The 12,821-nt window shown below is 28.9% G+C and overlaps 1 protein-coding gene and 1 long non-coding RNA gene across 4 annotated transcripts; one reads left to right on the plus strand and one right to left on the minus strand.

The window, feature by feature from the left end:
* Positions 1-5,219: 5,219 nt before the first annotated feature.
* On the minus strand, positions 5,220-8,923 carry LOC132287041 (uncharacterized). 3 transcript variants are annotated; one of them, XR_009472919.1, is made up of 3 exons: positions 8,828-8,923; positions 7,761-7,887; positions 5,220-5,686 (listed from the first exon to the last, which is right to left on the minus strand). It is a non-coding gene; the product is annotated as an uncharacterized LOC132287041 (long non-coding RNA). The 3 variants fall into 3 exon arrangements; XR_009472918.1 differs by having other exon boundaries at positions 5,220-5,454; positions 5,547-7,887; positions 8,828-8,916; XR_009472917.1 differs by lacking the exon at positions 5,220-5,686 and having other exon boundaries at positions 7,564-7,887.
* Positions 8,924-10,771: 1,848 nt separating this feature from the next.
* Positions 10,772-12,254, plus strand: LOC132284792 (methylesterase 10-like). Its single transcript, XM_059786919.1, has 3 exons — positions 10,772-11,345; positions 11,463-11,600; positions 11,734-12,254. Exons 1-3 carry the CDS (start codon positions 10,980-10,982, stop codon positions 12,013-12,015), a joined length of 786 nt encoding a protein of 261 aa, XP_059642902.1. The 5' UTR covers positions 10,772-10,979; the 3' UTR covers positions 12,016-12,254.
* Positions 12,255-12,821: the final 567 nt, after the last annotated feature.

Raw genomic sequence — 12,821 nt, forward strand, 5'->3', positions numbered from 1 at the left:
TTAGAATAAAAACAAAGTAAAAGCTTATCTTATATAAAAATTATTAGCAACACTAATTGATTAAAAACTAATAAAGAAGGATCTTATGAAACATTATTACAACTTATATTACATTTATTAAATACTTTTATGAGAAAATATCACTAAAAATATTTGGTAATGCCTATAGGTACACGAAAATTGTATATTTTATAAGTTGAATAGAATTTTAAAAAAATAAAAAAATAAAAAATGTACGAAAAGAAATGTTATGAATTAAAAATTTAAAACCTATATGTATTGTATACATACGTAACACAGTGAAATCGAGATGTAACACTACTCTTTTAAATCTCAATTAATTATGTTATATTTTTCATTAATTCAATAGACATAGTTTCCAGGACCAGAATCCTCTCCTACGGAACAGGAGAATCTGTTCCCCCCTGTTCGTACTGTAGCAGCAGTAAAAGATAGAAAAATAGTGTTTTGGTAAAAATAGATATTATGAAAATATACGATATTAAATATATATATACACATATACAAAATTATATATACACACACATATACGAAATCATAGTACTTCACTGTTCAATTTCAGCGCCAATTTGAAAATTCAATTTGAACATCCTAAATTTCAGTGCCACTCTTCTTTTTTCTTCTCTCCCAAAGTATAGAAAGAAAATTTTTTTTCTTCAAAGAAAGTCAGAGCTCTCCATCCCTGTCCTAACTTTTCTTCTTTCCAAATTTACAGGGTTCTTTCCAAAGGTTTTCTGGGTTCTCTCCGAAGGTTCTCTCCATCCCTTTCCAAACTTAGAGGTCTAATATGATTGAATCGTATTAAATTATGTTTCATTAGTTTTGTTTGGTAAATTACAGGGTTCTTTCCAAAGGTTTGAGAAAAGGTTCTTAAAGGGTTCTTTCCAAAGGTTCTCTCCATCCCTTTTCAAACTCAGAGGTTTAATATTATTGAATCGTCTTAAATTCTGTTTAATATTATTGAATCGTAGTAATTTACAGGGTTCTTTCCAATTTGTAATGGTAGTTGACAATTATGATCGGTAATTAGAAATAAGTTAACATGGTTATAGTTTTAAACTTCCAATTTAATATCTTAGAATAAATTTTTCATTCTATTCCTGTAAGGTAATGTTGTAAACCATTTGTAATAATAATTGAGAATTATGATTGGTAATTATAAATAACTTAACATGTTTGTAGTTTTAAACTTCTAATTTAAGATCTTAGATATGTCAATACACCTATGAGGAGATATTATCAATAAATGATTTTAAAAAGATAGTACCTTTTATAATTGTTCCTCCCATTGATTTGCGTTAAATATGCTCTAGCTTGTTAGCTATATACTCTTTTAGTTGTTATGGAACTTTCATTATCTTGGTTTTGGGGTAAGTTATCATCTATGGTCAGTTGGAGGAAAGTCTTTAACTCTTGCAACCGTTGGAGTTTTCTAAAATTCTATTTTAAAATTTCTCTAGTTCTTGCTTGGAAACGAATTTTTTATCAGGGCTGTATGCTACGAAATTTTTACCATACATTCCCCTCTCTGCCTAAAGTCTTTCTGTAAAATTTGATAATTTTTGGACTGGTGGATATTTCTATAAAAATCATTGACTAAACAGTTTGGGGACTGATTTTGAGAAAATGATTTGACGGACTTCCTGTCATCGTTAAATTATGTAACTTTCCAATTTTGTTATTTCTTATTTCTAATTTCTAGAAACAAAGGTCGCTTTCAAGCAATCCAAAGTTCGACACTTGGTGGGATTTCAGCACAAGCTGTGAAAACTTTCTCCCTTCTAAAAATTGTTTTCATTGGTGTATTTCCAGCATCTGGGAATGGCTCAGTCACGTTTTACTCTAAGTCTAGCTTCGAAAGAATTTTAGTTTGCCTAACCGCTGATCAAAATTTTTCTTTAGTTGAGCGCTGCTATTCTAATTTTTGCTTTTAACCTTATTAATCGCATCCTATGGTCTTGGGGCGTGATAGGTTTGGTTCTCATCTTCCAACATGTCTCGTTTGTTTGTCGATTTTTATTTAGATTGTTTAGAATAAATATTTCTTATATACCTTTGTTTCATTTTCTACATTGAAATTTTATATACTCCATATCTCTTTCTGAAGTAACATGTTACTAATGTATTTTATAACTCTTTACAAACTATATAATTTTTTTTTTTTGGTATATAAAATCCAAAATTTAGCAGGTTAAGAGCTCAAACTCTTTTGTATACGAATCAAAGGAAGGTACAATAGTTAATATATCAAGCATCACTATGACTTTCCATGCTGAAGTATATGGACTCTTCTAAAGGTATTGACCCTTTACTAGTGTAATCTTTATTCATTTCTTTTTTTTTTCTTCTAGTGTGATAGTCACATATACGACTTATGTTCATCATTTTTATATTCTTGTGACAATTAAATGTAATAACTTATTTTCTTTCTTCCATTTTTTTTTTTTTTTTTTTGGAGAGTGTGATTGTAGGATCGGTTTTTGCCATATATGTTATGTTCTTATATATGGTGATGTGACATAATGTGTGGATTCTTTTTTTCACATTGGAGACATGTATAATTTGTGATATTGAACCATTGAACATAGGTGCAAGACAGACGTTGTTATTTCCATTATAGAGAGAATGATTTTTTTTTTCTTTCATTTTTTTTTTTGTTTTTGTTTTTGTTTTTTTTTTTTTTTGGCAGAGTGTGATGGTAGGATCAATTTTTGCCATATATGTTATGCTCTTATATATGGTGATGTGACATAATGTGTGGATTCTTTTTTCACATTGGAGACATGTATAATTTGTGATATTGAACCATTGAACACAGGTGCAAGACAGACATTGTTGTTTCCATTATAGAGAAAATGATTTTTTTTTTCCATTGCATACATTATAAATTGTGAACCACATAAAACAAAAAAGTATTATGTCATACTCCCCGATAAGGAAGTTCACTTACTTTTTTCTACAACTCCTTGGGGGTGGAATTTGGAAGTTCACTTATTTTTATAGCTAATGTCGTAAATAATTTATCGCAAACATCCCAATAAATTTGTAAGACAATTTCCAAGGTTCAAATACAAATAATCGAAATACAACTCTCAAGTGATCAATTTATACAAATAGATATGTTATATTCATCGTTATATTTTTATAGTTAATGTCGTTAATAATTTATAGAAAATATCCCAATAAATTTGTAAGATAATTTCCAAGGCCCAAAGGAAAATACAATCCAAATACAACTCTCAACTGATCCATTTATGCAAATACATATGTTGTACTTATCCTTATATTTATATAGATAATTTCGTTAATAATTTATAGATAACATTCCAATAAATTTGTAAGACAATTTGCAAGACCCAAAGGAATATAATCCAAATACAACTCTCAACTGATCCATTTATGCAAATATATATGTTCTATATATCCTTATATATTTATAGCTATTGTCGAAATAATTTATAGCAAACATCCCAATAAATTTGTAAGACAATTTTCAAGGCCCAAATGCAAATAATCGAAATATAACTCTCAAGTGATCCATTTATGCAAATAAATATGTTCTATTTATCCTTATATTTTTATAGTTAATGTCGTTAATAGTTTATAGAAAACATCATAATAAATTTGTAAGACAATTTTCAAAGCCCAAAGAAAAATAATCCAAATATAACTCTCAAGTGATCCGTTTATGCAAATAGATATGTTCTATTTATCCTTATATTTTTATAGCTAATGTCGTTAATAGTTTATAAAAAAATATTCCAATAAATTTGCAAGACAATTTCCAAGGCTAAAGGAAAATAATCGAAATACAACTCTCAAGTGATCCATTTATGCAAGTACGTATGTTCTATTTATTCTTATGTTTTTATAGCTAATGTCGTTAATAGTTTATAAAAAATATTCCAATAAATTTGTAAGACAATTTCCAAGGCGTGATCCATTTATGCAAATAGATATGTTCTATTTATCCTTATATTTTTATAACTAATGTTGTTAATAGTTTATAAAAAATATCCGATAAATTTGTAAAACAATTTTCAAGGCCCAAAGAAAAATAATCGAAATACAACTCTCAAGTGATCCATTTATGCAAATACATATGTTCTATTTATCCTTAAATTTTTATAGTTAATGTCGTTAATAGTTTATAGAAAACATCCTAATAAATTTGTAAGACAATTTCCAAGGCCTAAATGAAAATAATCCAAATAAAACTCTCAAGTAATCCATTTATGCAAATACGTATGTTCTATTTATCCTTATATTTTTATAGCTAATGTCGTTAATAGTTTATAACAAACATCTCAATAAATTTGTTAGATAATTTCCAAGACCCAAAGGAAAATAATCAAAATACAACTCTGAAGTGATACATTCATGCAAATACATATGTTCTATTTATCCTTCTATTTTTATAACTAATGTCCGTAATAATTTATAGAAAACATCCCAATAAATTTGTAAGACAATTTCTTATGCAAATACATTTGTACATCCCAAACAATCTAGTACATTTGTTTAGGTTAGCTTGGTTGTATTGACATCCCTGTTTTCACAGTTTTGTTAAGTTTTGAGATTTCATATCTTCTTCATGTAGACTCTGAATCAAGTAAATCTTGAGTCTAACTTTGTTAATTTTTCGTTATCTTACCAATGGAATGCACTAAATTCCATGAATAATTGTAACTGAATCACCATTTATTTCTCCTTCAAAAAATCATTTTTGATTTTTTATTTTGAACACATTTAATTATTCATCATGAAAAATATGTATCCCATAATATATATATAATATGTGTCAAATTATAGTTAATATAATCCCAACGATAACCTAAAATGAATCATCTTTTATTTCACGTCAACACAAGAACATCATGGAGATATATACATTCCAAAATTAAATGTAATATATGATAATCAAATATCGTACAATAAATCCCAACAAAATTGTAGAAAGAATCACCTCTTATTTTACTTGAACACGGTTTACAGTCTTCATAGATAAAACACACATCCCAAATAAAAATCACATTTGATTACATTTTAAGAAGACAAATTAAATCAATCTTAATTGAAAACATACATCCCAAATTAAAACTGAAGTATGTGAAATTATAATTATTCATTAAATTCCCAACATAAACCAAGAATGAATGCTCTTCACTAGAACACATTAATATGGATAGAATACATCCCAAGTTAAATGTAACATGTTTTAAAATTATTTGTTCTATATATCACAACGTAATTGTATAATAAAAATTTCAATTATACGTAAATAATAATAATAATAATAATAAATAAATAAATAAATAAATAAATATACATGGCATTAATGCCAACATGTGCATGAATAATTTCTTATTGTAGCTCAACTCCATTTGTACGTAGGAATACCGACCATCTAGTGTTGTAGACAATCCAATCTACCTGCAATTATAACAATTTAATTTGCAGTTTAAATTTAAAAATTATAAATTTTTAGTACTCTTAATATAAGTTTAGAATCTTAGTTACCGTACCACCCTTTACAAACTTTGCATCATGATTCCTAGAACAATGTTGGAGATACATATGCCGATCTCTGATTAAATTTTTTGCTCAAGTCCAAGTATTTGCTCTATTGCACCATAACATTCCCATATCGTCGTCCATTTAAAATCTAAAATGGTTAGCTATCAAGACTAATATCCATGAATATGACACACACACACACACACGAGACTGAGCATATAAAGATCATTTTGTTGGTAACTAACAACAAATGATATGCCTGAAACTAATGTAGTCCATGTTAATAGAAGGTTTTAAAAGGGATAGACATTGATCATAAAAATACCTACTATTTAACATTATTTGCACAAAAAAAATCATGATATTGAGTTTTAACTGACTGGTAATTCAATTTATAGTACTGGTAATTCAAATACCAAAGTTTTTAATACATCGAGATATAAATCAAAATATGGTATGAGAGACATTTAACAAAAATCATCATAGATGGAATCAAACACTAACATAAATAAATAAATAAAAAATGATATGTAAATCTAAGAAATGAAACACATGCAAAAGAAATCAAAATATGAAATACAAATTAATGCACGCAATAGAAATCAAAGGTGGCATGAAAGAAACTTGAAGTTAATATTACGTGTACCAATTAACTAATTTTGTTGCTTCATAAGAATCCGTACAAGAATGAACACATTAATTTTAGAATTAAAAAAAAAAAGTGAAAGAAGAAAATAAATGGTAACTAATATAGAGTTAATATTACATTCAGCAATTAACTGATAAAAATTTGCATAAAAATGCAAACAAGAATGAATACTTAATTTTAAAATTGAAAAAAAAAAAAAAAAAGAGGAAGAAAACTATTTCTTTGGATTTTTTTTTTTTTGACAGACTTAGTTTTCTACAAAAGAACTATCTTAAAAAAATATATATTAAATAAGGAAACCTGTTTACCTATGTTGATAACATATATATACTCTCCAATTCTATATACATGGAGCCACTGATGTAACATTTATCGAATAAATTAAAATAATGATAGTAATAGTAATAATAATAATAATAATAATAATGCTACCATCAATCTTATTATAAATCAAATAATAAAACCTTAAGCAAAGAAAGTGACAAATTTGTTATCCAGAGTAAAGTAAAAAAATTTGGTGCATAAATTAGTCTTGCTCTAAACGCTTAAAAAAGAAATGATTGAAGAATTGAAACAATATATATACATTCGATACTAGCAGTGCCTGTACGATATAGGCTCCAAAATTATATTTTATGTGAATTAGCTCTCAAACTTAAAATCAACTCATTGAACAAAACTAATGCAATGCAACCAGTATACAAAAAAATAAATAATAAAAATAGAAGGAAGTTGAAAATATAAATACAATCTTAATTAGTTTACAACATATAGTCAAACAAGTCATTCAATACATATTTTTCTAATGAACTTAATTCCATGAGTAATTGAATGATAACACTTTTATCCTTCCTTGACGGCTGAGAAAGCTTACCCAAATAAATGAAACAACAGTACTAACTTGCTGATTTATTTTTCCTTTCACCGGAAAACCAAAGAATTAGGAATTGAAAGAAATTTAGATTTCCTTTTTATAATCTTTCTACTGGTTTCTCAGTAACCAAATGAAGTTGCTAACTAAATATAAGATTGAAAAAGAAAGATAAAAATATAATGTGAAAAAAACAAGAGAAGTTTAGCCTTTAAATTGCCATTAAAGGGCTGAGTTGCAGTCGTCATATCTTACTGCAAACCACTGAACCAAATGATCAAATGATGATATGATTGCAAATGTTGAATGCTACAATATTGAATTTTTAATTATTAAATTAAGAAACAAGACATAGAGAGCAACTACAACCGAAAGAAGGCTAAATATGGATAAATTTAACCTCATAATGAAAATTAAGGTTCTCTTCAAAAAAGGTTATATATGCCTACCATATGCCATGATTTCCAAGCAACCTAAAAATCTCTTCGAACATTCATCCTTACCATAAGTGAAAATCACGAGTCTCTAATCGACTGGCTAAAATTATTATTGGAATAGTATTCTTAAGGTACTTTCTATCATCATGAACATTAAACCAGTCTCTCCATTTAAGCAACATAAATAACAAACCAGCACTACTAACCTATGATTTCAATTTATGTGATAGAACTAAAGAAAGTCGAAGAGTGATCATTTTTCTACCTTGGCACTAGATTTAAATTTATTTCCATTGTGACTTGAAACTGATGCCTTTGCTCGTTCTTCGTTGCCCTTGTCATAACTTCAAAAATTGTTTGAAGATCGTTTTATGATATTGAAGAGGCGTTTCCTGCATCAAAAACAGCAAAATGTCAATGGAGGGATGAAACCATAGAATACCGCAACTCATGGCAAAAAAGTAAGAAACAATTTGGCCATAGTTGGCAAAACTTCAGAAACCCAAATGCAAGACTTTTGTGCTTATTTTTTTGACGCCTCAATTTTAGCCATTTCAAACTCTAAAACACCACAACACCACAACAAACTTCTGCGATTTACACCAAATTTAACAAAAAAAGTGGAGTCAAGGTAACCAAACAAGCAAAGCTTTCAATAGAGAGAAGAAGATTGTTGTGTATTTAAAAGGACACAAAATTCGAGTGCTTCAATGTACCAACCACCTCTACAACAATAAACCCACAATAATTCATATGAACACCCAAAAGGATCACCAAATTATTTGGAAATAAACTACAAGAATTGAAAGCATAGAACATAAGATTAAAAATTGAAACAATTTATACGACCAGACCTCTAATATGCATCAACAACCTCTACATCAATTATGAACAAAATTTTGAGTATAAACACCAAAAACGAACACAAATTTAACTGGAAATAAACTACAATACCTTTGCACCAACCACCTCCGCAACAATAAAATGAATCAAATTAACTACAGTAGTTGAAAGGATAGAAAATAAGAATAAAAACAGAAACAAATAAAACGACCAGTCCTCTAATATGCACCAACAACCCCTGCATCAATTATCAACAAAATTTGAAGTATAAACACAAAAAACGAAAAAAAAAAAATTAACTGAAAATAAACTACAACAAGCAAAATAATATCAGATAAGAAGAAAAGGAAACCAATTTTATCTGATTTTGGGGAGTGACGATCTAACCAGATCAACACCCAAATAAAGACTAAGTTGATTTGATCAACCTAAAATTTCCAGTATAAGCACCAAATCGAACGAATGAAGACCAAGTTCACAAGCAACTACCAAAGATTCAGCTCTTTTCTCTTCAGATTCCCCTGCCTTCCCCACTTCTGTGTTCAGATTTTCACCTGCCTTCCCCACTTCCACTTCCACTTCCACTTCCACTTTCACCACCTAAAAAATTTGGGAAGGAAAATGATAAGGGCATTTTAAACTTTTTGAAATATAAAATAAGGATATTTTGATAAAATTCTTTATTCGGATAATTACGAATTATTTTAAAAAATACATGAAATATATATATACACTATTTATTCATACGTAGTTAAACTTTTGTTATTATTATTTTTTTTAATTGACGTGGCCCAACCTGAACCACACATCCTATTCGAATGGGAGGGAACGGGAGCAGGAGAGGATTTTTGCCCTAGTTTCCAAGGGCTGTCGGTAGTTATAATTGTGGTGGATTGCAAGTCTTATCCGTTGGACAGCTCACTTGCTTTTCATTAGTCAGATGAAACATGTACTTGTAAAAAAGACAAAACTACTTTGAAGTTTTATTTTACTACCACTTCTAAACAAAAAAAAAAAAAAAAAAAATCCAGATAACCTCTTTGTACTCCTAATTTATGAAAAAATAAAAACACTTTAACTTTCCAGAATATTTGTAATTTTTCCTTACCATTTGCTAATTATTGGAAAAGGGACGAAAAATGATAATTTTAGTTTTAAATCACTATTAATCCATTATTATTGACTAAAATATGTTTGACTTCATGTAACATTTGGATATATTTAATTACTATATATACCTCGTCATATATGTTGTGTTGGTCCAAAAAAATAAAATAAAATATGCTGTTTTGTATAACACAGACACACTACGGAGGTCCATTAATGATTAGTTTAAGAACGCCTATATAAGAGGCGTAAGCAACAAAATGAAAACTTAAAGGAGTTGTCAGCAATTTTTACATCATTTATTGGATAATATTTGGATCCTCGCTCACTGGCTTGTGAGGATCTAATGACCTATTGATTCTATTCTATTCTGATCTTTGATTGGACAAATAATAAATGGGATAAGTTTTTCTTAATTATAAAATCACTAGACATTTTAATTCGGTAATTAAAGAAAATGTATGAATTTATTGATAATCCATATCAACAGTCAGGAAAAAGAAGACTTTAAGCAAGTAGATGAAGTAGACCTCGCCATAATTTACTTATTGGTGAGTAGGCAAGTGTTATCCTAAAATGACTTTTTTTTTTTATGAAAAATATTTAGGCCATCACCAACAAGTAAACAATTAATTTGGACCAATAACAAATAAATATATTTTCTTTAATGATCAAATCAAAATTGTTGAGTACATACTCCCATACCAAATTAGAATTATATTTTTATTACCTATTTTATAATTAAAATATAATATATTTATTTACTATTGATCCATAATAACAATTAGCATATATATATTATATGTGATGAATTCTCACTTATAAAGACTAAGTATTATTCTTTATTTATATGTACCAAAACATATTTATTTTACAATACAAAATTATATCAAAAGTCACTCTCTTGCCAAATTTATAAGCTTTCGTGTGGCCCTCTATAAATTTGTCTTTATTTTACAGAAAATTGATATTACCCGGCTAATCCAATAAAAACGTACTCCCCTAAAAATGGTGGACCTATCAAAAACTTAATAAACATGTATAAAAAAAAAATAAATAAATAAAAAATAAAAACCTCACAATATGAAGCTTGGTGCACCAAAATTAATTAATTGAGAAATTATTACATAATTTTGAATCATTAATTATTGAACACGTAAGTAATAATGAACAATATCTCACCATACTCTATATTGATGTGGACCAATAATAAATAAATATGTCATTTTTAATTACCAAATTAAATATAGTGGGTAGATACCCACCTATCAAATCAGAGATAATAATTTAATATATATAAATCTTTATTAGTGAAAACTTAAATATTGTTAATAATTATATATATATTTTTTCACTTACATGTTCAGTACCGCCCACAGTATTCAAATTCAAATACTTTTGCACACCTCTTTTTTAACGTATTCAAAACCTTCAAAAACCATAATATAAATTGCGGAAAAAAAAAAAAAAAAAACTAATTAGCGCCTTTAAATAGAACCAGAAGACTTTAACTAAAAAAACAGAACCAGAATTAATGGAGAAGATTGGCAAGCACTTTGTTCTAGTTCATGGGATTTGCCATGGAGCTTGGTCCTGGTACAAGCTTGTCAACCTGCTCAAATCGGCCGGTCACCGTGTCACTGCTTTGGACCTCGCCGCTTCCGGGGTGGACCCGAAGCCAATCCACGAGATCGCGTCCATATCGGACTACATACGACCGTTGATGGACTTCATGGCCTCCCTACCTCATGATGAGGGAGTGGTCATTGTTGGTCACAGTTATGGTGGCCTGGCCATTTCTCTAGCCATGGAGAGCTTTCCCGAGAAAATCTCACTTGCAGTTTTCATCACAGCCTACATGCCTAATCTTGATGGTCCTCCATCATCTATCATGCAAGAAGTAAGAATATATATATATATATATAGTTATAAAAAAATATTTATTTCCCTCAATTTTACGATTAGGTTTGAATAGTACTATCCTTCTCATTATATAGTGTTTTATTTTGGTAAACAGTTCTTTAGGAGGACCTCACCGGAGTCTCTTATGGATAGCCGATTAACGTTTGATCAAGGGCCGGAGGGTCCTCCGACTTCGGTAATTTTTGGTCCAGATTATATGGCAACTAAGGCTTATAAACATTGTCAACTGGAGGTGAGTGTATCAATCAAGCAAATTTATGTGAATAAATCACTAGCAAAGAAATTTATATATCCCAATATATATATATATATATATATATATATATGACCAGCTAAGAATTGCTCATTATTTTGGTCACGTGCAGGATTTGGAATTAGCCAAGATGCTGGTAAGGCCAGGTGGGTTGTTTATGGGAGACATGGCCAAGGAATCTCTACTAACAAAAGAGAAATATGGATCAATCGCTAGGGTTTATATCGTGTGCGAAGAAGATGAAGTGATGGTGAAAGAATATCAGTTATGGCTGATTCAGAATTACAAACCTAAAGAAGTGAAATCCATAGCAGGAGCTGACCATATGGTCATGCTCTCCAAACCCACACAGCTTTGCAATTGTTTGCAAGATATTTCTGAGAGATATTCTTAAATATTGTCCTTCAAGGAACATAAATTTAAGGGTTAGAAATGTCTTATCTTTTATGTCTGGCTACAGAGATGGCATATAATTATTATGACTTTAAAGTAATGCTCGCTGAAAATTGCGAAATTTTTTAAGGCCAATTCGTATGAAATGATCTCCGTTCTCTCTGCATGGGAAGGGATCCGCCAACTCCTTTTTAATTTGAAAAATATGTAACTCATTTCCAATATGAATAGCATGCCTTAGTGAGTTTTAATTGCCGGGATTGATCGTCAAGTTTTACGATCGTTGATGTGACATTTCCTATAAAATATAATCATTGTCGTACCACATATATATATATATATATATATATATATATATATATAAACAAATTGGACGATACTGTTTTATTTTATTTTTTTTATTTTCTCTTCCATTGGATGATAATGAAAACACACCAATAATTTCCATTATCAACAAAAGCAGCAGATTCGTTAAATTCTGAGCGGAAATACTATGGTATATGATTACATGAAACGAAGCTTTAGTGGGTTCAACTATGCAACTATAATCGCATGACACACACACACACACATATATAATATTATAAAAGAAAAATAATAGAGTCTAAATCAAGTTGTGTATCATGAGTCATATTCACGAACCATTTTATAATGAATGGAATCGTGGTCCTTTGTCTTGTCAAATATCTCATTGTGTGGGGACTACCTCTAAATTCTATTTTAGTGAGTTATTCAGTTTTAGAAAAAAAAAACTTTTAAAATCTTAATATACACAATTAAGATAATACTTTTTAATCAGAATATATT

This window comes from Cornus florida, unplaced genomic scaffold, assembly GCF_030987335.1.
Source record: "Cornus florida cultivar Cherokee Brave unplaced genomic scaffold, ASM3098733v1 CherokeeBrave_3.0.0_Hap2_Chr11, whole genome shotgun sequence".
Lineage (NCBI taxonomy): Eukaryota > Viridiplantae > Streptophyta > Magnoliopsida > Cornales > Cornaceae > Cornus > Cornus florida.

Coding starts and splice junctions, on each gene's coding strand:
- LOC132284792 (XM_059786919.1), top strand. CDS start 10,980: ATGGAGAAGATTGGCAAGCACTTTGTTCTAGTTCATGGGATTTGCCAT. Junction 11,346..11,462: donor CATCATCTATCATGCAAGAA/GTAAGAATATAT, acceptor TTTGGTAAACAG/TTCTTTAGGAGGACCTCACC. Junction 11,601..11,733: donor ATAAACATTGTCAACTGGAG/GTGAGTGTATCA, acceptor GGTCACGTGCAG/GATTTGGAATTAGCCAAGAT.